General features: G+C 44.0%; 1 protein-coding gene across 1 annotated transcript; it reads right to left on the reverse strand.

Moving 5' to 3' along the window:
* Nucleotides 1-18595: 18595 nt before the first annotated feature.
* LOC116501295 lies at nt 18596-22568 on the reverse strand (the record flags this gene model as incomplete). The annotated part of the gene is given in 1 exon segment (XM_032206814.1): nt 18596-22568. A coding segment is annotated over 1 exon segment (3906 nt), but the record flags the coding sequence as incomplete, so codon positions are not given.
* Nucleotides 22569-26224: the final 3656 nt, after the last annotated feature.

The raw sequence follows: 26224 nt of genomic DNA on the forward strand, positions 1-26224 counted from the left end.
CCATGACATCTAACCAAGCACTGTTACAGTATAGTGTAAGCTCTAGAATATCTAAAAAAATAAAAAAATAAAAGAAAAAAAGAACCTAAATCAAAATATTTTCAAAAGCTGAATGGAGTTGGAATGCCCACTAGTCTAACTCCTTCCATCTTCAACACAGGTCCTTACCTAATTAAAATGTGGGATAACAACAAGGTCTTTTTAACCCTAGCAGGTCACTAAAAAGGGTATAGATAGCGCTGCAAAATGTGCCACCTTTTTGAGAACTGCCTACACTGGCTGGTTAGCATGGTTACATGGACGTTCTCTGATACAATCTCAGCGCATGCCATGGGATGCAACTGGGTTATTGGGAACAGGATTTGGTATATTAAATAGCATTGATGCTGAGGTCTTAATGAGTAGAACAACTGCTACTACAGATGACCTAAGGAAACTGGAACGACCAATAAAATCATCCTTATCGGCCTTAGGAGCAAGTCAATGGCTTCTATTACACATTTTACCCCACTGAAAACAAATTGAAGAAAATGATAATCAATTAATTGTAAATGCCCTTGGAAAAACTCAAGGTGATACTTCCCTTGCCTTGAGCTGCATCCAAGCGCAGTTATGGATAAATTCTGTAGCAGCAGCTATTATTAGAGAGTGAGAAGGAAGAACTTTGCCCACTGAAAATCGAAAATTGATTTGGGATAATGTTTCAGAATTTGAAAAGGAGTTTGAAGCATGGTGGCAATTAGTCAACTTTACCTACTATGCAGAAAATGATAAAGTCATTGCCTTTATACTTACCATAAGCAATGCCAATGTATATCCAATCATTGCATTAGGACTTAATCATAATGGAACTATACTTTATCCTAAGGAGCATAAAGTATGGGCCCATCAAAAGGGAGGAAAATGGAAAACAATTGATGTAAATGCATGTATTGTGCGTGAACAAAAAGGCTTCATCTATGAAAGTAACACACTCAAAGCCCAAGACATTTGTCTTGACACTGAACAAAATATTTGTCACTTTGAGATACAACCCGATGAAACCCTTGAAACTGTACTTGTATATATTGGGAAAGACTATGTTTGCAGGAGAACCCACTGTGATTCTGTAGTCATAGATAATACTAATGTAGATACCAGTAATCACTCTAATGTTTGTGTTTGTAATTTTACCAAAATTCTGGGATGTGATTTTAGCTCTAGCTCCTGTCACCTCTTACCAACTTATTGCATCCAATTATATTCTGCTTCATAATCTGCTGCCTACTCTTATTGGAATGAACCTTACCCTTGTGAAGAAATTACAGTTACAAGAAGATTTTAAGCACTTGATGAAACAAGTTTGAAAAAATGGACAAAAGACTAAAAACACTGTTGGTGGGACACTTTGTTTGGATGGTCGCCAACTGCCACAGGAATCTTCAACAAGATGTTTCACTCTGTTGTTGTTTTGTTAATACTCACTGTATTATGCTTTATACTGACAATTAGTTTGTATGTTAAACGTTGGATTATGATGAAATGTTTAGTATCCCTACACAATATACATACACTTGATAATCCTCATCCCAATAATGTATGTGATATACCTAACACATTCCAAATGTCGTGAAGCTTGCGTGACTATAGTCATGGGGTGGGCTATGTGGAGTAATTGCCTAAAGTAACTAGGAAAATTAAACTACCATTCACATTTTAAAGAAAATGTACAACACTGAAGAAGCTTTCAGGGTGGAACGTAGCTGTATTACCTAAGCATTCCCTAGGCGTCCAACCATATATATGCCTATACCCTTTAAACAAAAGAGAGAAAACTTTTTACCAATCATAACTAGGATATACTTGACTAGAGTCACTCAAGCTCTACCTAAAAGATAGAAAATAATATACATTGGCTTAAGAGAAAGGGGATGTGTGTTGGGTCTGTCTGAGCTGGAGTCACCTTTTCCCTGCAGCAGCCCGCACAGTGCTGTACTCTGCACTCGTAGCTGGAACAGCACTGATATCACTCCAGTGCTGTGTCTATTGCTGCATAGTGCTGGCACAGCATCAGGACTCCTTCCAAGCCCCCAAGAGCCAGCAGGCTGGGGGTGGGCAAGTGATGGGGAAGGGACATTGCTGGGGTAGCTGACCTAAACCAACCAAAGGGATATTCCATAACACCTGATGTCACACAGCAATAAAAGGGGGGGCTCTCGTGGGGGAGGGGGCTGTTCCTCCTGAACAACCACTACGCGTTTGAGGCCCTGCTTCCCAGGACGTGGCCGAACACTGCTCGCTGATGGGAAGTAGAGAATAATTTTTTCTCTCTCTGTGCTTCCGCGCGGACTGATTGCTTCTTTTGTCTCTGTTTTTTCCTCCCATTCCCTTTCCCTTTAATTAAACCTTTCTTATCTCAAACCTCGAGTTCTCTGTGTTGTATTTTCTCCCCCTTCCTCTTTGAGGAGAGGGGGAGTGAGAGAGCGGTTGTGGTGTAGCTCGGCTGCCCACCTGAGTAAAACCACCACAGGATGTTATGGAAGATACCATCATGAAGGATACCTTTTGACTTCTGGGATCAGTCAATGGGCTGAGCCTCTCTTCTCCCCATTGGGAGACAATGACATTGGGAGACAGTTTGAACAACTGGTTATACCAGGTGTCTTCGCGGAAACTTAGAAATCTCTAGAGTCTTTGTGCCTTTAAAGCATCAATAGCCAGGCTGTGTACCTGTGTATTTCATGCATGCATGCTATCTTGCTTTTGCAGACAGTGAATTTATCACCAGCAATTCAAAGAACCTGTGTACCTGTTGCTATAATAAATTGCACTTAATCACATTGTTCCTAGGCGCGATAGTTCTCATTGAATGCGACTAGAGTGAGGGCGTGCTACGTTATCAGTGAATCCGTGACTGTGATAGTTCACTTCCCTGAATCCAATCGGACCCATATCGGTTAATATATTATTGGTGAATCTGTGACCGTGATAGTTCAGTACCCTGAATCCGACCAGACCCATAGCAGTTAATCAGCTACATCCCTTAACGCGATAGAGAAATTGGTGAGGTCAGCAGGACTGCTACGGATAAACTCCTGCAAAAATGCAAATGTGTCCCTTTACAGGTGGGGTAGGAGTGGGTACAAAAATTTTGGAAAAATGAGGAGAAAGTGGTAGAAAGCATTAAGCAGTGACAGGCTGCACAAAGGATTGGAGTTAGAAAAGGTAAAGGTATAATCTGTGCAGTATTAGATGCCTGTTTGTCTTGTGCTCAGCAAGAAGCTAAGGAAACTCCTGCTCCCAAGCTAATTTCTGATGTGGTAATATACAGCTTTAAAACTGGAAAATGAGGTGTTAAAATCATCATCAGCCTTTGAAAGGGAGATGGGAAAAAATATTAGGAATCAGAGTGGATAAACTTATTAATGAAAATGATAACCTTTTGAATGAGAGTAACAAACTTGTGAATGAGAAAAACAAACTTTTGAATGAGAATGATAAGATGTTAAAGGAGAATAATCATCTTAATTACTGGAGAGGTTTAATCACCTGTTAAATAAAATACAGCCTTCTGCTCCAGTTAAGCAGGTTCGTAGATTGAAGCATAGTGCATACCCTGAAAGCTGGGATGGTGATATTTGGCTTGACAGTGATGATTAGGTCAAAGAACTGCTGATTCTGAACCTCAGTCTTTTTCCTTTAGACCTTTGGTTGACTGAGACCACTGTTGATGATGAAGATGAAATCTGCACTACTGTGCGAACAATCCCATGGTCACTAGCAGAGCTGATTTAAATACAGGAGATGTTCTCAAGGTGGTCAGGAGAATAGGAAGTTGAGTATCTGTGGTGAGTTTCTCTTGAAGGAGGAGTTTGAATTACACTGAGTGAGGAAGAAGCAAGAGGCTTCTGGGGACCTGGAGTATTTTTAACCACCACACCAGAAGACCATAATTACTCTATAACTGCACAGGCTGCATACTGGGCCGGTGGTATAGATCCCCAAGAGAGAGGGGAACCACTGGAAATTAGAGCAAAAGATATTCTGACCTGGCTGTAGCAGTAGAGATAGCAACCTGCATTCAGGCGTTATATGAAATAGATGAATTTGGGAAATTCCCGATGTTAGCTCCTATTGACCCAGCTCGATTAACCCCTCTCATCCATGGACTCCCTGATTGTCTTCAGATGTTTGTACCAAATACCCAGGATCGCATACAAGCTGCTTGTAGGGATGGTGATTGCAGTCATAGATGAAATCTGTGCTCCCCCATTCCCACATGGAGTGAATTTGTTAAAGACATAAATAAGTATGAATGCCAGAAAATGAGAAGAAATATGCCCTGTTCACTGATGGGTCCTGTCGTATTGTGGGGAAGCATCGGAGATGGAAGGCTGCTGTATGGAGTCCTACACGACGAGTTGCAGAAGCTGCTGAGGAAGAAGGTGAATTAAGTCAGTTTGCACAAGTGAAAGCCATCCAGCTGGCTTTAGATATTGCTGAACGAGAAAAGTGGCCAGTTCTCTGTCTCTACACTGATTCATGGATGGTAGCAAATGCCCTGTGGGGGTGGTTACAGCAATGGAAGCAGAGCAACTGGCAGCGCAGGGGCAAACCCATCTGGGCTGCTGCATTGTGGCAAGATATTGCTGCTCGGGTAGAGAACCTGGCTGTAAAAGCATGCCACATAGATGCTCAGGCACCCAAGAATGGGGATACTGAAGAACATCAAAACAACCAGCAGGTGGATCAGGCTGCTAAGATTGAAGTAGCTCAGGTGGACCTGGACTGGCAACATAAGGGTGAATTATTTATAGCTCGATGGGCCCATGACACCTCAGGCCATCAAGGCAGAGATGCAACATACAGATGGGCTCGTGATCGAGGGGTGGATCTGACCATAGACACTATAGCACAGGTTATTCATGACTGTGAAACGTGTGCTGCAATCAAGCAAGCCAAACAGTCAAAGCCTCTTTGGCATGGAGGACGATGGCTGAAATATAAATATGGAGAGGCCTGGCAGATTGATTCCATCACACTCCCTCAAACTTGCAACAGCAAGCACCATGTACTTACAATGGTGGAAGCAACCACCGGATGGCTGGAAACATATCCTGTGCCCCATGCCACTGCCCGGAACACTATCCTGGGCCTTGAAAAGCAAGTCCTATGGCGACATGGCACCCCAGAAAGAATAGAGTCAGACAATGGGACTCACTTTCGAAACAACCTTATAGACACTTGGGCCAAAGAGCATGGTATTGAGTGGGTGTATCACATCCCCTATTATGCACCAGCCTCCAGGAAAGTCGAGCAATGCAATGGATTGTTAAAGGCTACACTGAAGGCAATGGGTGCTGGGACATTCAAAAATTGGGATTGGCAAAGGCCACCTGGTTAGTCAATACTAGGGGATCTGCCAACCGAGCTGGACCTGCCCAATCAAACCTGTTACGTACAGTCGAAGGAGATAAAGTTCCTGTAGTGAATGTGAGAAGCATACTGGGGAAGACAGTCTGGTCTATTCCTGCCTCAGGAAAAGGTAAGCCCATTCGTGGGATTGCTTTTGCTCAGGGACCTGGATGCACTTGGTGGGTAACGCAGAAGGATGTTATTGTGGTTTTACTTGGGTGGGCAGCCGAGTTCTACCATGGCAGCTTTCTCACTTCCCCTCCTCAAAGAGGAAGGGGGAGAAAATACAATACAAAGAGTTCAAAGTCTGAGATACGGATGATTTAATTAAATGGAAAAGGGAAAAAATAAAAAAAAAAAAGGCCATCCAGAAGCACAGAGAGAGAAAAGCAGTTATTCTCTACTTCCCATCAATAAGCAATGTTCGGCCACATCCTCGGAAGCAGGGCCTCAATATGTATAGTGGTTATCTGGGAGGACAGATGCTTCCATAAAAGGACACCCCAACCCCCTTCCCCTTTCACACCTTTTATTGCTGAGTGTGACATCATATGGCATGGAATATCCCTTTGGTCAGTTTAGGTCAGCTGCCCTGGTGAAGTCCCCTCTCCATCACTTGCACACCCCCAGCCTGCTTGCTCTTGGGGGTTTGGAGGGAGTCCTGATGCCATGCCAATATTGTGCAACAATAGACAAAGCACTGGTGTGATACCACTGCTGTTCTAGCTACAAGTGCAGAGCACAGCACTGTATGGGCTGCTGCAGGGAAAGTTAACTCCATCCCAGCCAGACCCAGCACAGATGGGGAGGTCCAATGTGTACCTCAAGGGGATTTAATGTTGGGTGAGAATAACCCATGAGTTGAATTGTATCATGTTAATTACTATAGAATAATGTGTGTCATCACTGCTATGGTTTATATATGTCGTGTTAATGGTATCACAGTAACCCAGATAATGATGAATGAATTTTAATACAACTGGACAAGCACAGTGGTGTAATGGAATAAGAACTGGCTTCAGCGTGTGACAGTCCAACACCACACATCATCTCTTCTGCCCTGACACACTGCTGTGACAGATGGAGCCCAAATTTATGGACCAAACAAACTCAGTGGACATTTTATTTTGAAGATGACACCAAGTTGGGGGGAAGTATCGATCTGCCGGAGGGTAGGTAGGTCCTGCAGAGGGACCTGGACAGGTTGGACCAATGGGCAGAGGCCAATGGGATGAGGTTCAACATGGCTAAGTGCAGGGTCCTGCACTTTGGCCACAACTACTCCATGCAATGCTACAGGCTTGGGGCAGAGTGGCTGGAAAGCAGTGCAGAGGAAAAGGATCTGGGAGTGTTGGTCGATGCTCACCTGAACATGAGCCAGAAGTGTGCCCAGGTGGCCAAGAAGGCCAACGGCATCCTGGCTTGTATCAAGAATAGTGTAGCCAGCAGGACCAGAGAGGTGATTGTCCCCCTGTACTCAGCTCTGGTGAGGCCACACCTCGAGTACTGTGTTCAGTTTTGGGCTCCTCACTACAAGAAGGACATCAAGGCCCTGGATCATGTCCAGAGAAGAGCTTCAAAAATGGTGAAGGGCCTGGTCCTATGAGGAGCTGCTGAGGGAACTGGGGTTGTTTAGTCTGGAGAAGAGAAGGCTCAGGGGAGACCTTATTGCTCTCTACAACTACCTGAAAGGCAATTGTGAGGAGCTGGGGGTCGGTCTCTTCTCACTGACAACCACCGACAGGACTAGAGGGAATGGCCTCAAGGTGCTCCAAGGGAGGTTCAGTTTGGAAATGAGGAGACGTTTCTTCTCAGAAAGAGTAGTCAGGCATTGGAAGGGGTTGGCCAGAGAGGTGGTGGAGTCACCGTCCCTGGGGGTGTTTAAGGAAAGGTTGGATGTGGTACTTAAGGACATGGTTTAGTGGTTGATGTTGGTGGTAGGAGGATGGTTGGACCAGATGATTTTGGAGGTTTTTTCCAACCTTATTGATTCGGTGATTCTATGATTCTATCTCAGAAAAACAGAAACAAAGGTACTGGGAAATGGCAATTAGAACAAGAGAGTAGAAGAAACAGGAGAGTGGAAGGTGAAACGTAAATTTCGGAGTGGTTATGATGATCATCATTGTAAAGTAATGTATAAGTGATTTTAATTTGTGAAATGGCAGTATTTATTAAAATGCTGTCCATTGCACTTTAAAGCCAGAAATTACATATGTCTATATTTTCTGCTTTTATTCAGTCTACATTTAACTGCTTTAGATGGACAACATACACAAGGACTCAGAATCTATATCTGCACAGACTTTACTGCTGTTTTTTTCTTGCACTGCTGGTATCATATTTGTGGACTATTATGTTTTCAAGGGGAAAAGCTTTTTGCTATTAACAGAGACAACTAACAGAGAGAAATCACATAAATCAAGCTGTATCTGCATTTTGCTCTGCTGATTACTATAGACTGGTTCTTGTACTGGGTCTGGCTGGGATGTTAACTTTCCCTGCAGCAGCCCATACAGTGCTGTGCTCTTCACTTGTAGCTAGAACAGCACTGATATCACACCAATGTCTTGTCTGTTGTTGAGCAGTGCTGGCACTGCATCAAGACTCTCTCGAAATCCACCAAAGCCAGTACATTGGGGTAGGATAGAAGTGGGGAGTGGATATCACCAGGACAGTAGACCAAAACGAACCAAAGGGATATTCCATACCATATGATGTCACAATCAGCAGTAAAAGGTGGGAAAAGTGAAGGAAAAGGGGCAGGGGGGGCTCTCATTATGAAGATGTCTGTCCTCCCAAACAACTGCAAGTGATATTGAGGCCCTGCTTCCCAGGACATTGCCAAACATTGCTCATTGATGGAAAGTTGATTGGTGTTTTCGTCCATCCCTATGGTGGCAGGGAGGGGTATAGAGAGGACACGGAAAGCCCACCAGATAAACATGTGGCTCAGAGGCTGGTGCCAACACAGAAATTTTGTTTTTTTTGACCATGGGGTGCTTTACTCGGCACCCACCTATCTCTAAGGGGAAAACGGATCCTAGCCCAGGAGCTGGCAGGGCTCATTGAGAGGGCTTTAAACTAGGTAAGAAGGGGGACGGGGCTGAAACAAGGCTTGTTGGAGCTGTGCCCAGGGGAACAATGGCTAGGCCAGAGGAGAAGGCAATGGCCCAACTGAAGTGCATCTACACCAATGCACGCAGCATGGGTAACAAACAAGAGCAGCTGGAAGCCATCGTGCAGCAGGCAGGCTATGACTTGGTTGCCATCACAGGAACGTGGTGGGACCAGTCTCATGACTGGAGTGCTGCAATGTCTGGCTATAGGCTCTTCAGAAGGGACAGGCAGCACAGAAGGGGTGGTGGTGTGGCTCTCTATATTAGAGAGAGTTTTGATGTTGTGGAACTTGAGGCTGGGAATGATAAGGTTGAGTCCCTATGGGTTAGGATCAGCGGGAAGGCCAACAAAGGAAGCATCTTGGTGAGGGTCTGTTATAGACCGCCGAACCAGGATGAGAAGACTGATGAAGAATTCTACAGGCTGCTGGCAGAAGTTGCAAAATCGTCAGTGCTTGTTCTCATGGGGGACTTCAACTTCCCAGACATATCCTGGAAGCACAACACAGAGAAACAGAGAAATCAGTCTAGGAGGTTTCTGGAGAGCGTGGAAGATAACTTCCTGACACAGCTGGTTAGTGAGCCTGCCAGGGGAGGCGCCCCGCTTGACCTACTGTTCACTAACAGAGAAGGACTGGTGGGAGATGTGGTGGTCGGGAGCTGTCTTGGGCAGAGTGACCACAAAATGGTAGAGTTCTCCATTCTTGGCAAAGTCAGGAGGGGGATCAGTAAAACAGCAGTCTTGGACTTCCGGAGGGCAGACTTTGAGCTGTTCAGGACACTGGCTAGCAAAGTGCCTTGGGAGGTGGTTCTGAAGGGCAGAGGAGTCCAGGAAGGCTGGGTGTTGCAGGAAGCATGGCCGAAAGCACGACAGACACCAGTAGAGTCAGACCAAGCTCCATTTTATTGCCCGAATAGCCTAACTTTTATAGTGAACTTAACAGGGGCGGACAGTGTTTCACACAAGATTATTGGTCATAAGCACTCAGACAAACAACTACAAGAAAACAACCCCACCTGCAAGAAAACAACCCCCTTGTGATTAGCAGTCACATAGACCTTGTCCTTGAAGCCAGCTGCTGGTAACAATATTTTTCTGAATTCCTCAATTGGGCGACGTGGGAACACTGTTGTGGGAACTTCTCATAGTTGCCCTGGTAGCTTGGTTTGCTCAGCTACAGCAGGCCATGGGATTTGCTAAGGCCTACTCCTGGTTGCTTAAAGCAAGCTCAGATCGAACAATTGTTCCACGGACTCATGTCCACACCCTTTGTGCCAATTCCCAACAATTCCCCCTTTTTCTTTTAGTACGAGCAGTACTTGGCCGAAGGTGTTTTCTATCAGACGTCGAATACATGACATAACACAACTTAAACCTAATAACACTACAATTACTATAATCACTTAATGGTACCCCGACACGGTATGTAACAGAAGGTGTGCTAGGGCTGGCTAGACTTGCACAGAAGGTGGTGGTATTCAGTTCCCTAGCCAGAGATACCCAGACATTCTCCTTAGGATCGAAGGCTGTCCTTGGCAGTCCTTGAGGTGTCGTAGCCCATGTCATTCTCAGAATGATTATCAGGAACCTCTTCGTGGTCGTCTTTGGCGTGTGCAGATTCTATGGCTGCTTTAGTCCACTTTGCTAACACTACAATTACTATAATCAGGAGCATGAAAACACTTTGCAATAGACCCTTTAACCACATTTATCACAATATCACATGCAATGATGATTGACACCACAGCAAACAGAATCCTTAATCCCTCTTTGACTAATCCCAGTAACCATCTATGCATTGTTTCAAACAAATCAGTGAACCATTGATTGAAAGGATTGATACCATATTGAATCTTTCTCGTGCTCTTTCAGGAAAGTAATGGATTTGTGAATTGACTCATTATGATCAAAAAGGTTTAAACAATACATTCCCTTAAATTTCTCCAAGCGGCTACTTCAAACAATGACTCCGTACTTGTGAAACATGATTTTGCTTGACCGATTGCAACTAGTCCCACTAGTTGTTTGCAGTCTACTCCCCGTTTTTCTAAAAAGCGCTGTAATAAATCTAAGGCTACTTCGTCCTCCATTTTCCTATGATTCCTGCCGGCACTAATTTCCTATGATTTCAGCCTGCACTATGGCAATATCCTGCACTATGGCAATATCCCGGGAACCTTCCTTCCTGCACTATGGCAATATCCTGCACTATGGCAACCTTCCTTCCTGCACTATGGCAATATCATGCACTATGGCAATAACCTGCACTATGGCAACCTTCCTTCCTGCACTATGGCAATATCATGCACTATGGCAATAACCTGCACTATGGCAACCTTCCTTCCTGCACTATGGCAATATCATGCACTATGGCAATAACCTGCACTATGGCAACCTTCCTTCCTGCACTATGGCAATATCCTGCACTATGGCAACCTTCCTTCCTGCACTATGGCAATAACCTGCACTATGGCAACCTTCCTTCCTGCACTATGGCAATAACCTGAACTATGGCAACCTTACTTCCTGCACTATGGCAAAAGCGCGCTCTCACTCACACAGTACACAGCACAGTCGCACACACACAGCACAATCGCACACCCAGAGGCCTCTGGCACATCTCAATCTCAATCATACCACAGTCTCAATCATACCACAAGAATATAATTTAGAATGATAAGCAAACAAACAAGTATTGTCTCTCATTGTGTTCCTCGTGAAGTGACTTGCAACACTTTGTTTTAAAACCTTACCCTTACACAAATACTTTCAACACAAAATACCTGGACATTTAAGAATAACACATACAATTATTAACACTCCAGTTAGAATCCCTCCAGCAGCCGAAAACATACTGTTTGTCTGCAGCTTCAGGAGATCTTTGTCTGCTCCTGTGGTGAGCAGCTGAGAGTGGAGTCCCCTCCGAGCAAGACGCTCAGGGTGCACCTAGGGGCGTCCACACCGCAGCCGATCCCCGCAGCCGAGCAGAGTGTCTCCTCAAGTATCTCTGTCGTGGCATAGGCTTGCTTCTCGGCCCAGAATACCAATTTTTCTAAGTTGTTACGTGCGGCCGGAGGTACCACTCCAGGCACTAAAATTGCCACTGCCGCTCTAGCTGCAACCCCATACAATTCAACATTATCATTGCAATCCAATGCAAGCAATGCCCATTTATGTCTGGTGATCTCACACAACTGTAACAAGCTAGGAGCAAATACAATGAGTTTATCTATGTAACATGGACATCTGATAGCATTTGCAAGGATACCTTGCCAGGCCCTATCCCCACAAATCAGAAAAACATCAGGAGGTAAGGCCAAAGCTGTACAATTGTTCCAAACACTGTAGTTGTTACCCCTTGTCTCCATGCTATAAACCCCTAAACCCTGCTTAGCAGCGTCATTGTAATCACAGGTGTTATTTGTATTTTTGTACCCGTATGGCCCTTTCCAGGTTCCTGTAGCAGGATTCATCTGATAGCCATGGCTACATTCACATTTGTAGCCACCTTTCAGGTTGATACAGATTTGACTACAGATACCAGGGTTTTGGCATTCATCAATATCTCTACAGTTTCTCTTGTCTACAAACTCAAACCCAGCTGGACAGTCACATTCATTTATGATGCATTCCTCCAGGGGCTCATCACCCCAGTCCTTGCAGTCTCTCTGCTGGTTACACACTTTATTGATATCTATGCATTCTCCACTTCTGCACTTGAATTTGCCAGGTCCAGAGCACTGAATAACATTGTTACAGTTTGCTTCATCAGTGCCATCCAGACAGTCTCTCACACCACTGCACTGCCTACTCCCATGGACACAGTTCCCATCTTCACATCTGAACTGGTCTGGCCTGCAGGTCCGAGAAGGGCAGTTAATTTCATCACTTCCATCCTTGCAATCAGGATCTCTGTCACAGTCTTTTTCACCATCACATTTCCAGGACACTGGGATACACTGAGTTGACTGAGGACCACAGCTGATTTCATTTACCCAGCATGCTCTCATATGACACAGCTCAGCAGTGCACAGGCAGGCGGGGGCGAACAGCAGGCAGAGTGTGTCACTTATACCACTCCTATTACCCATGCTGTTAGTGTCAGTGGCATCCTCCTGGTACCGTTTCTGTCTTTGTCGCCCCTTACTCTCCCCCTTTTCTTTTTGCCACTGACCATTCACCACAAATGGATGAGACACATGATTACTAGTTAGGAAAGAGAGTGTAACGTCTGCTATACGGCTGCAGGCAGTGCCGGCTGCAACCCTAGAAGCTGTTTGTGAAAGAGCCTGCCGGTGGTCATTTGGCAGTGTAATCTGCGTCTCTGCACTCCTGCCCCGCAATAAAGCTAAGTCGTCATTAATAATCTGTAGAGTGTGGCAACCCCATGGAATGTTATCCAGAAACATAGTTATAACACCGATCTGGGGACGAACCGATCTGGGGACGAATAGTCTTTTTTGCAGTGCAAGATAAACCTCTTATAATAAAAGAATTGCTAGAGTGACGCAGCACAGCAAGATTATAAAAAGAATGCTAGCAAGGTTATAAAAAGAATGCTAGAGTGAAGGAGCACAGTCAGCGCTGCCTCCGTGGCTGCGTCAGACAGACTGCAGGGTCCTGATTCCCGTACCTCCGGCATGCAACTCGGCGTGCTCGGTCTGCCGTTTCCCGAGCGGTTGCATACCACGATATTGTGATTCCTCGACTTACAGTTTTCACACCACACCTGTCGTTCTCGACAGTCACGGCGATGGTGTCCCTCCTTTCCACACCGGAAGAATTGATTTTCTCGCCGAGATGGAGCTCGAGGTTGCCTTTGTACTACTTCTACTAATATGGCTTGGGGCCCTACTGGAACCCTGCTCATTCTTTCTAACATTTGTTCCATAGTGGCATTCCCCGGCAGTGTCAATATAATAACCTTTGTTTCCCCGCGTACCCCCGCGGTTTCCCTTCCCCTTGTCTCACCGCGGGTCCTTTGTCCGGGTCGGTGCTCGGAGTTTCTCAAGGTCCCGGCGCCGCTCCGATGTCTCGGCGCTGCTGCTCTGGTGTCCCGGCGCCGTTCCGATGTCCCGGCGCCACTGCTGTGATGTGCCGGCGCAGCTCCGATGTCCCGGCGCCGCTGGTCCCGGCGCCGCTGGTCTCCCTGCGCTCCGATGTGCCGGCGCCGCTGGTGTCCCGCTGCGCTGCGATGTCCCGGCGCCGCTGCGATGTCTGTCTGGTGTCCCGCTGCACTGCGATGTCCCGGCGCCGCTGGTCTCCCTGCGCTCCGATGTCCCGGCGCCGCTGGTGTCAGTCTGTTCGGGTCTCTCCTGTTCAGGTCGCAGCCTGTTCGGGCGCCATTTGTTAGAGGACGCACAGCCGAAAGCACGACAGACACCAGTAGAGTCAGATCAAGCTCCATTTTATTGCCCGAATAGCCTAACTTTTATAGTGAACTTGACAGGGGCGGACAGTGTTCCCACATCACCCAATTGAGGAATTCAGAAAAATATTGTTACCAGTAACTGGCTTCAAGGACAAGGTCTATGTGACTGCTAATCACAAGGGGGTTGTTTTCTTGCAGGTGGGGTTGTTTTCTTGTAGTTGTTTGTCTGAGTGCTTATGACCAATAATCTTGTGTGAAACACTGTCCGCCCCTGTTAAGTTCACTATAAAAGTTAGGCTATTCGGGCAATAAAATGGAGCTTGGTCTGACTCTACTGGTGTCTGTCGTGCTTTCGGCCGTGCGTCCTCTAACAGCCGTTAAAGATAACAAAAAACGTTTCTATAAATACATCCACACAAAAAGGAGGACTAAGGAGAATCTCCATCCTTTACTGGATGCGGGGGGGAAACTTAGTGACGAGAGATGAGGAAAAGGCTGAGGTGCTTAATGCCTTCTTTGCCTCAGTCTTTAGTGGCAAAACCAGTTGCTCTCTGGATACGCAGCACCCTGAGCTGGTGCAAGGGGATGGGGAGCAGAAAGTGGCCCACATAATCCACCAGGAAATGTTTGGCAACCTGCTACAGCATTTGGATGTACGCAAGTCAATGGGTCTGGATGGGATCCACCCGCTTTCCATCATTTATCAGCAGTCCCGGCTATCAGGTGATTTAAAGATCAAATCCGAATTTCCTTAAGTGGTATATTCTTTATTGCAGCGCTGGATGCACGGGGGATCCTTCCGCCTATCGTGCATGTTTGAAGTGACAAACTATCTCGTATTTATACAGCGAAACAATGAATATTCAATCAGCACCTATACATATTCATTACCTAACCCCGCCTACCCTCGCTTCGTATGCTAATCAGCTTATCAGTCCTTGCGCTTGCGCAAAGCCTTCCAAGAATTGTGGGCCAGGGTCTCCAGGATGTGGGCAGTGGTCTTTGGGAGGAAGGCCGTAGGTCTTCCTCGTAATGCACTTTCTTAATCAGTTGTTTTCCAGGCTGTAAAAATGCTGAGTTGTCTTTCGGTTTAACTGGGGGGTCGGCGGATAACAGGATGTCTCAGTTAACAAGACATAACAGACAGTTGACTCAAGTTATCTCAAGTCTTAGCCTGACTGAGTGTTAACGGATAATGGGGTGTTTTCAAATAACAAAATGCTTAAACGTAACAGAAGGTCTACAGATAACAAGATGTTGTTTACTTTGTCCTTGCTAACTTTTAATCACAAGTTCTATTCTATCCTAAAGTAAGTTTATACAATATCAAACCACAAGCTTTATTCTATCCTAAAGTGAGTTTATACTATATCATTCCCCCCTTTTCTGGAAAATCTAGTAAATTCTTTTACTTAATACGAAAATTTTCTTCCCAGTCTTTATGATATGTACCCCTCAATACCTTACCATGCACATTTGTCAGGGAGGTTAACATGGACATTTGTCGTAACAATTTCCAATTCCAAACAAGTAACACAAAAGACAATATTAAACTTATACCAACTAATATCAATAAAACAATAATTGGGTGACTCAATGTGTTCAAAATTCCAGTTACAGTTGGCGACCATCCAAAAAGTGTATCCCACCAGTTGTGACTTGTGTCCCGTTTTACCCTTTGCAAAACTCTGCTTATTTCCTTTGTATCATGATGGACAGTAATTAGAGTCTTCTCTCCACTTTCCTGAATACCTTTTAAAATTCTAATCAGGTCTTGGTGTCTAACTAGTTGCTTCACTAGTGTGAGGTTCATCCCAATAGGTGTAGGTAGTAACTTATGATACATTGTGTTGTTAGACTTGATCAGCTGGTGGGATACCACTGGTGCCAAATATAGAAAATCACACCCGACGATTCTAACAAAGTTACAAATACAAAAATTAGAATGATTTCTGTTATGGAGAGTTATATTCTCCTTGTCTATTTCTACAAAATCACAAGCAGTTCTTAAACACACGCACCCTTGACCAACATATACAAGCACAGTCTTTAGACTAGTATTTGGATGAATTTCAAAGTGGCAGATACCTTGCTCCGTGTCAAAACATACATCCTGAGCATCAATTGTATTACTTTCACAAATAAATCCTTGTTGTTCCCGTGTAACACATGATTCTAGATTTACAGACTGCCATTTCCCATTCTCCATCCGTGCCCATGTTCTATGCTCCGAAGGATAAAGCACTGTCTTCTCATGGTTTAATCCTAGTGCAAGGATTGGGTGAATAACATGAACTGTAGCATTACGTATAGTAAGCACGAAGGCAGTAGCCATGTTAACAACGGGATCATAAGTAAAATTCACCAGGGTCCACCAAGACTGGAACTTCTTCTCAAAATCATTGGCATTGTCCCAAACTGCTTTTCGGATTTCAGCTGGAAAAATGCCTTCACTTCCTTCCCTAATGATCAAGGCAGCCGTTGCCTGCAACCATAACTGTGCTTGCATACAACTAAGAGCTAAGGATACATTATCTTGAATCACACTAAGTGCATCTATTATTAGTTTGTGATCTTGGTCTTCTGCATTTTCCCATTTCGGTAACACCTTTGAAACTTGCCATTGGCTAGTTCCCAATGCCAATAAGGATGATTGTAAGGGTTGTTTTAATTTTGTCAAATCACTTGTTGCTGTGGCTAGCTTATTCATTAATATTTCTGAATCAATGCCATTTAAAATTCCTAACCCTGTTCCTAGCATTCCAGTTAAGTCTCTCCGTGTCCTGCCCCTGAAATGTACTTGCTTCTGTGACCATATTGTCCAGTCTTCAAATGATGTCCTTAAGAAAGGAGAACAGGCTGGTTGAACTGCTGAGATGTTGATTTGTATTAGCAATTCAACACGCTTGAGTGACCATTCTGGATTAAATAACAATTGCTGTTGGCCCGTGTTCCTTACTACATACGGGCCTGTTTCATAAATTTTGGGTTCCAGTTTGATTAGAGGTGGGGCATGGGTTGTAGAGGGTCTCACTGTTGTAGGAAGTGTCGCATATATTATAAAATTTAACATGAGGCCCTCATCATTATTGACTTTGGACTGTCGGCCATTATTATTATTCCAAAAACAGCTAATTTCTACATCCTCTGTTAATATAAAATTATACCAGCAATCCAATTTACCTGGGCGAATACAACCCTCCTGTTGTTCATTTTTGGAAATTGGTTTAACTAAAATCCCCGTTGCTTTCTCGTCAGTCGTTCCATTAAACATTTGACACCCTATTTTAATTTCATCCCCTATGGTTCTTTGGTGTGTCCACCCTTCCCCTAATTTTCGCCATTCTGATGGTTTATATAAATAGTTACCATTTGTTCGCCAGACGACCATGACTGATAACTTTCCATTAAGATTCTTATCCTCTGTTGTTACGGCTTCAGTCCAAGGCCACCCACCATTCTCTATTATCACAGAGGCATCTTCTTGAATCACAATTACAATTATAAGCCATAAAAACAAAACAATTCTATGAACAAATCTTCTGCCAACCATATTACCAAATACTCCCAACCTTAATGTCCTCATTTTGTTCGAGTAAGCTTTAGTTTCAGTTCGTCGTCACCTGGTGTTACTTTCCAAGGAGCTCCTGGAGCCTTCTTCACTCGGGAATAGTGGATCCAAGCAGCTTGTTCTCTAATCTTGATAGCAGTGTGAGTTGTCAGCAACACTTGATACGGTCCATTCCATTTTTCCTCTAGGGGTTGTCCTGAAAAAGTCTTTATATATATATAGTCCCCAGGCTTAAAGGGGTGGATTGGTTGATCCAACCCTCTAGCCCTGGTCCCTAAAACAAATTTATGTACTTTATTTAATTGTTTTTGAAGTGCAGTTATATAAGTATATAAATATTCTGATCCCAGCTGCGTTAGATCCTCTCCGCTAAACAGAAATTGATATGGCCTTCCATACAAAATTTCAAAGGGGCTCAAATTCTCTTTTACTCTAGGTTTAACTCTAATTCTGAGTAATGCTAAAGGGAGGGATTGAGGCCATGACAAATTAGCCTCTTGTCCAATTTTAGCTATTTGTTGTTTAATTAAATGGTTCATTTTTTCTACCTGTCCACTTGCCTGTGGTCTATAAGGAGTATGCAGTTGCCAATCTATCTTTAAGATCTTACTTATCTGTTGCACCACTTGTGCACAAAAATGTGAACCTCTATCAGAAGACATTGCTACTGGAATCCCGTAGCGTGGTATTATTTCATTTAACAAGACTTTAACCACTTCTCTTGCTTTATTTGTTCGACAGGGAAAAGCTTCAGGCCATCCAGAAAACGTGTCAGTCAAAACCAGTAAATAACGATACCCCCCTTTTCTAGGGAGTTCTGAAAAATCAATTTGCCACTGTTGTCCTGGATAATTTCCTTTACCAATTATTCCAAATTTTATTCTATTCTTAGTATTGGGGTTGTTACGTAAACAGATGCTACATTGTTGAGTTACTTGTTTTATTGTTGTGTATAAATTTCGTCCCACTAATGTCTGACTCATGCTCTTATGCAATGTGTCAGCTCCCCAGTGTGTTTTATTATGTTCTGTAAGAACTATGGGCCATATCAAATTAGAGGGTATTATCACGCGGTTATCTTTTAAATATACCCATCCATCTGGTTTCTTTTTACCTTTCAAATCTTCAATTAATTTTAAGTCTTCTTTTGTATAATTTGGTTTTTGGTTCCTGTACATAGTTTGGATTTTACCGTCTGGTATCAAAGACAATGCCTTCACCTCAATTATTTCAGCTGCCCGTTTAGCCTCCTGATCTGCCAATCGATTTCCAATTTCAAAATCAGCATTCCCCTTTTGGTGTCCCCGACAATGCATGATAGCTACCTTTTCTGGTTGTTTTACTGCCTCTAACAATCTTAAAATCTCTTCAGCATGTTTTATCTGTTTTCCCTGGGCAGTCAACAATCCACGTTCTTTCCAAATTGCTCCATGAGCATGTACCACGCCGAATGCATATTTAGAGTCTGTCCAAATATTTATTTTCCTTCCTGCTGCCAGTTCCAGTGCTCGTGTAAGAGCAATTATCTCTGCTTTCTGGGCGGATGTCCCAGGGGGTAATGGTTTAGACTCGATTACCTGTTGAGCAGTTGTAACAGCATATCCTGCCTTACGTTGTCCTTGTTTTACAAAGCTGCTCCCATCAGTATACCAAGATTCATCAGCATCTTCTAAAGGTTCTTCCTTAAGATCGGGTCGACTAGAATACACAGTCTCCATTGTTTCTATACAATCATGAGTTATAGGTTCATCCAGAGTTCCGCTAAGGAAAGAAGCTGGATTTACGATGTTAGTGACCACAATTTCCACATCATCTTGTTCTACTAATATTGCTTGATATTTTAAAAATCTTTGTGGTGAAAGCCAATGATTTCCTTTTTGTTCCAAAACTGTTGAGACCGTATGGGAGACTAACACTGTCATTTTCTGTCCCATTGTAAACTTCCGAGCTTCTTGTATATTGATAACAACAGCTGCAACAGCTCGAAGGCATCCGGGCCATCCTTTACTTACTTCATCTAGTTGTTTAGAGAAGTAAGCTACTGCTCGTTTATAGGGACCCAGTCTTTGTGCTAGTACTCCCAAAGCTATCCCTTGTCTCTCATGAGAAAACAACCAAAAGGGTTTCGAGAGATCCGGTAATCCCAAAGCCGGAGCTTGCATCAATTCTCGTTTAAGTTGTTTAAAGGCGTTTCGTGCTTCTCCAGTCCAGACTAACTTTGACTGGTTAATCTTTATCAATTCATATAGAGGCTTTACCATTAGTCCATAATTATAAATCCAAAGGCGACACCAACCTGTCATTCCTAGAAAGGTTCGTAGCTCCTTTACCGTTTGGGGTTCTGGAGTCCGGCAAATGACTTCCTTACGTTCAGTTCCTAGTTCTCGCTGACCTCCCGAAATTCCAAATCCCAAGTAGGTCACGTGTTGTTGAACCAGCTGGACTTTCTGTTGAGAGACTCGATATCCATTTAAACCCAGAAAATTAAGGAGACTTATAGTCCATTGAATACAACTCTCTTTAGTCTCGGTAGCTATTAAGAGATCATCTACATATTGTAACAAAGCCCCTTCAGTGTCCGGAGGTATCCAAGTTTCAAGTTCCTTTGCTAATTGGTTTCCAAAAATAGTGGGGCTATTCTTGAATCCTTGTGGTAGCACTGTCCACGTTAGCTGTGTCTTTCTGCCTGAGTCAGGGTTTTCCCATTCAAAGGCAAATAGGTTTTGGCTTTCAGTGGCTAAAGGTAGGCAGAAGAAGGCATCTTTTAAATCCAGTACGGTAAACCAGACTTGACTATTCCTTAATTTAGTCAGCAAAGTATAAGGGTTTGCCACTACTGGATGTATATCCTCAGTGATCTTATTTATGGCCCTCAGATCCTGAACTAGCCTATATCTTTTTCCATCTGCCTTTTTAATTGGCAATATGGGTGTATTGTATTCTGATTCGCATTCAATCAATAATCCATACTGTATAAATCTATCAATTATCTCTTTAATTCCTTTCCTATCTTCTATCCTTAAAGGATATTGCTTAACCTTAACAGGTTTCTCTCCTGGCTTTAATTTAATAATTATTGGGGTCACATTTTTAGCTCTTCCAGGAACTTCAGTGGCCCAAACTCCTGGATATACTTGATTTATGATCTCCAAGGGTATTTCACTTTTAGGGTCTGTTTGTATTAGTGCCAAGCTTAACACATTTATTAGTTGTTCTTCTCCTATCCTTAATTCCATTTTCCCCTTTTCAAAGATAATTTCTGCTTCTAATTGTTCTAACAAATCTCGACCTAATAGAGATTTTGGAGATCCAGGCAGGTATAAAAATCTATGTATTCCCATTTGTTTTCCCAATTTATATTTCAATGGTTTTAAGAAAAAGGCTTTTTCCTGTTGGCCAGTGGCTCCCATCACAGTCACAAAGTCTTTATCTTCTGGTATTAGTTTCTGGTTCAGCACTGAGTAAGAAGCTCCCGTGTCTATTAAAAATTCCATCTCCTGTTCCAATTTCCCTAGCTTAAGTTTAACCAGTGGATCTGCTAGGGTAGAGTCCCCCGGTCCCCCTCATTGGTTCGTAATCATTACTAGCTTGTTTCCCTCTTGCCGCTTCGGGCATTCATTTTTCCAATGTCCTACCCCTTTACAATAGGCACACTGCTCAGCCCGCAAAGAGGATCGCATCATCCTTCCCCCCCTTCCCCTGCCTCGAAGAGGCTCTTCCTGTTTTCGCAGGGCTGCCACAGTGGCAGTTGCAATTGTTTCACCTAACTTTTGTCTTTCATTCCCCTCGCGATTTCTAAACACCCTCCAGGCTTCTTCTATTAATCTTTCTAAATCCCTTACATCTGGTTCCTTCATTTTCTGAAGCTTTCTTCTAATATCTTCTGCTGATTGACCTAAAAATAGAGATACTAACTGAAGTCTACCCTCCTCTGAGGAAGGGTCTATAGTGGTAAACTTCTGCATTGCCGCCCTCAGCCTTTCAAGAAATTCTGACGGGGTTTCTGAGATTCCCTGTTTTATTGTATATAGTCTTGACCAATTCACAGACTTTGGTATCGCATTTTCTAAAGCAATCCTAATCCATTCTTGATATCGTTTTAGCATCCTATAATCATTCTCATCATTATAATCCCAATTAGGATCCGCCCTAGGCACATGTACTTCCACTGTGCCGGGCAGAATTCCTGAGGCTACCTGGCTTTGTACCAGCGTTCTAGCAGCTTTAACTATTAACTGTTTTTCAGTTTCTGATAATGCAGCCAACATTATCTCTATATCCCTCCAATCCGGGTCTAAGTTTTTCACAATCAATTCAAACCTTTTAGCCACCGCCTCTGGATCATCTCGATACCCTGTCACTGCCTCTTTCCAAGAGTCTAGTTCATTAGTTGTGAAGGGTACTTTAATTCTAGCAGGTCCGTTAGCTCCCATAGCCTGCCGCAGAGGGGCTTGGATTATCGGTCCTAATTTACTCCGTGTACGAGCAGTTATCGGAGTAAACCCCTTAGATTCTATGTCATTTTCTACTTTTTCAACTTCTATTCCAGTACGTACATCACCAGTCATAGGTGGCAAAACATAATCTTCCATCCTTTCCTCTGGCTCATTTAATTTTAAACATCTCTGCCCAATGCTACATGCCGAACAACACCTCCTTATCTTCCCCGCTCCATTCCTCCTCATATCCTTTTCAATTGATAAGATTAAAGGGTCTTGTGGAGCCAGATTAATGCCACACTCCTTCTGCCATTCTGTGTGGTTTCTCAGAGTAAAAAACATATCCGCATATGAGACTTCATCCCACTTTCCTTCCCTCCTTAAAAATAACATTAATTGCAATAGAGTGTTATAATTCAAAGTCCCATTTCTGGGCCATTTTTCTCCTTCTTCTAATTTGTAAAGAGGCCACCACTGATTACAATATTTTATCAGAGTTTTCTTATTTTCACCTCCACCCGGGACCCCTCCTATATCTTTCCAATGACTTAAAATACAGCCCAATGCACTTTTCTTAGGAATTTCACTGCTTTCTCGCCCCCCCATTTTCTAATTCACAATTTCAGAATATATGTATCACTTACAAAAATGTGGGCACGCAGGTATCTTTCAATAGCAATGTCACAAAACTATTATTATTACCAGGAGATATTGCCAAAGTCACAATAACAATAATCAGAGTCAAATTCCACATGCCATAGGTCAGAAAACCGAAATATGTAACACTGTAACGATATCTTTCTTATAACAACGTCACAAAACTTATTATTATCACCAAGAAAATAGCCAAAATCGCAGTAACAATAACCAGAGTTAAATAACACAATCCATGAGTCAGAAAACCAAAATAGGCAACACAATTCCAGATGGACCTTAAAGCGAGCTCTTTCCTTAAGGTCCCCAAATATACTTATGGTTCTTACCACAAAGTATATACCAAATACTGCCTTGCAGAAGATCACCTTCCGACTTACAGACAGTTCCAGATCCAGATGGACATCAAGGTCCCCAGATATACTTGTGGTATTATCCACAAAGTATATACCAAACACTGTCCTGCAGAAGATCACCTTCCGACTTATCGGACAGTTCCAGACGACCGGTCTACCAGAAAACCAAACCAGAATAAAGAATATACTCACTTACAATGATGGGGTCCTTGTCTGCCTCCGCAGTGATCCGGTGAGTCGAGGAGTCCCTCCGGGAAATCCCGGGGGTACCCTAGGAAGTCCTGTCCCCAGCGGGTCCTGCGGACCGGCAGAGAGGTTGTCCCATCTGGGGTGCCAAATTGATTTAAAGATCAAATCCGAATTTCCTTAAGTGGTATATTCTTTATTGCAGCGCTGGATGCACGGGGGATCCTTCCGCCTATCGTGCATGTTTGAAGTGACAAACTATCTCGTATTTACACAGCGAAACAATGAATATTCAATCAGCACCTATACATATTCATTACCTAACCCCGCCTACCCTCGCTTCGTATGCTAATCAGCTTATCAGTCCTTGCGCTTGCGCAAAGCCTTCCAAGAATTGTGGGCCAGGGTCTCCAGGATGTGGGCAGTGGTCTTTGGGAGGAAGGCCGTAGGTCTTCCTCGTAATGCACTTTCTTAATCAGTTGTTTTCCAGGCTGTAAAAATGCTGAGTTGTCTTTCGGTTTAACTGGGGGGTCGGCGGATAACAGGATGTCTCAGTTAACAAGACATAACAGACAGTTGACTCAAGTTATCTCAAGTCTTAGCCTGACTGAGTGTTAACGGATAATGGGGTGTTTTCAAATAACAAAATGCTTAAACGTAACAGAAGGTCTACAGATAACAAGATGTTGTTTACTTTGTCCTTGCTAACTTTTAATCACAAGTTCTATTCTATCCTAAAGTAAGTTTATACAATATCAAACCACAAGCTTTATTCTATCCTAAAGTGAGTTTATACTATATCACAGGGGAGGTCCCAGTTGATTGGCAGTTAGCACATGTGACGCCCATCTACAAGAAGGGCTGGAGGGTAGACCCGGGAAACTATAGGCCTGTTAGTTTGACCTCAGTGCTAGGGAAGCTCATGGAGCAGATCCTCTTGACATTCATCACACAGCACTTACAGGGCAACCAAGCAATCAGGCCCAGTCAGCATGAGATTATGAAAGGCAGGTCCTGCTTAATGAACCTGATCTCCTTCTATGACAAAGTGACACGCTTAATGGATGAGGGAAAGGATGTGGATGTGGTCTACCTTGACTTCAATAAGGCCTTTGACACTGTTTCCCACAATATTCTCCTCAAGAAACTGGCTGCTCGTGGCTTGGACTGGCGTACGCTTCGTTGGGTTAGAAACTGGCTGGATAGCCGGGCCCAAAGAGTTGTGGTGAATGGAGTCAAATCCAGTTGGAGGCCGGTCACTAGTGGAGTCCCCCAGGGCTCAGTACTGGGGCCAGTTCTCTTTAATATCTTTATCAATGATCTGGATGAGGGCATTGAGTGCACCCTCAGTAAGTTTGCAGATGACACCAAGTTAGGTGCGTGTGTCGATCTGCTCAAGGGTAGGAAGGCTCTGCAGGAGGATCTGGATAGGCTGGACCAATGGGCTGAGGCCATCCGTATGAAGTTCAACAAGGCCGAGTGCCAGGTCCTGCACTTGGGGCGCAACAACCCCAAGCAGCGCTACAGGCTGGGAGATGAGTGGTTGGAAAGCTGCCTGGCGGAGAAGGACCTGGGAGTATTGGTGGATAGTTGGCTGAATATGAGCCAGCAGTGTGCTCAGGTGGCCAAGAGCACCTTGGCTTGTATCAGAAACAGTGTGGCCAGCAGGGCTAGGGAAGTGATTGTCCCCTTGTACTCAGCTCTGGTGAAGCCGTACCTCAAGTACTGTGTTCAGTTTTGGGCCCCTCGCTACAGAAAGGACATCGAGGTGCTTGATTGAGTCCAGAGAAGGGCAATGAAGCTGGTGAGGGGTTTGGAGAACAAGTCTTAAGACTACCTTAAAGGAGGCTGTAGCGAGGTGGGGATTGGTCTATTCTTCCATGTGCCTGGTGATAGGACAAGGGGGAATGGGCTTAAGTTGCGCCAGGGAACGTTTAGGTTGGATATTGGGAAAAACTTATTTACTGAAAGGGTTGTTAGGCATTGGAATGGGCTGCCCAGGGAAGTGGTTGAGTCACCATCCCTGGAAGTCTTTAAAAGACGTTTAGATGTAGAGCTTAGGGATATGGTTTAGTGGAGGATTTGTTATTGTTAGGTCAGAGGTTTGACTAGGTGATCTTGGTGGTCTCTCCCAACCTAGATGATTCTGTGATTCTGTGAAGTTTGCATGGAGAGCACTATCATCACAGGCCAGCATGCTGGCATTGCTGAAATGGAGTAATGGGAAGATACCAAGAGTGGATCTCATGTCCAGCCAACTGCAGTAATAGAAAGAAACTCTCTGTGCCCCAGTATGGGCCTGTATCTCAGCTGTGGAGAGATTGTCCCAACAGGCCCACCACCTTGAATAATATATATCTTCCTCCTCACCCCTATGCAGCAGTATCTCAGCCATTAAGAGTCAGCATTTTCCTGCTCAAGGGAGAGAGTACCATGGACACATAGCACATTGCATCCTGTGGTTTTATCCATGGTGAAGACATGAGGAAGTGGGATGACAAACCTACCTCAATCCTAGCATTTTGTGTATGTGAATTGCAAGAATATATCAGCAGCCAAAAGGGGGTCTCTTAGAAAAACTACTGTTCCAGTTTCTGTTGGGCAGTCCCCCAGAGGGAGAACAAGGACTGTGGTGGTTTTACACAGCAGGGAAGCTGAACTACACCACAACGGTTCTTACTTTCCTTCCTCAAAGGGAAAGGGGGAGAAAATATGATGAAAAGGACTCAAAGATTGAGATAAGGACAGGGAGATCACTCAGCAACTATCATGACCGGCAAAAGAGACTCATCACAGGGAGACTAGTAAAATTTATTGCCTATTGCTTACAAGCTAGAGCAGTGAGAAACAAAGGAAAGAAAACAAAAACACCTTCCCCCATCCACCATCTTTCACTTCCCCCTCAGTGGCGGAGGGGAACGGGGGAATGGGGGTTTTGGTCAGTCTATAGCGCTTCATCTCCACCGCTCCTTCTCGGTCACTCTTCCCCTACTCCAAAGTGTGGTGCCAGTCCTTGGTGAACTGATCCAGCTTGGGCTTCCCACAGGCAGCAGCTCTTTAAGAACTGTAGTGGGTTTACGTGGCAAGGTTTTGGTAGCAGGGAGCCATAGGGGTGGTTTCTGTGAGAAAGATC

This window comes from Aythya fuligula, chromosome W (genome assembly GCF_009819795.1).
Source record: "Aythya fuligula isolate bAytFul2 chromosome W, bAytFul2.pri, whole genome shotgun sequence".
NCBI classification, from domain to species: Eukaryota; Metazoa; Chordata; class Aves; order Anseriformes; family Anatidae; genus Aythya; species Aythya fuligula.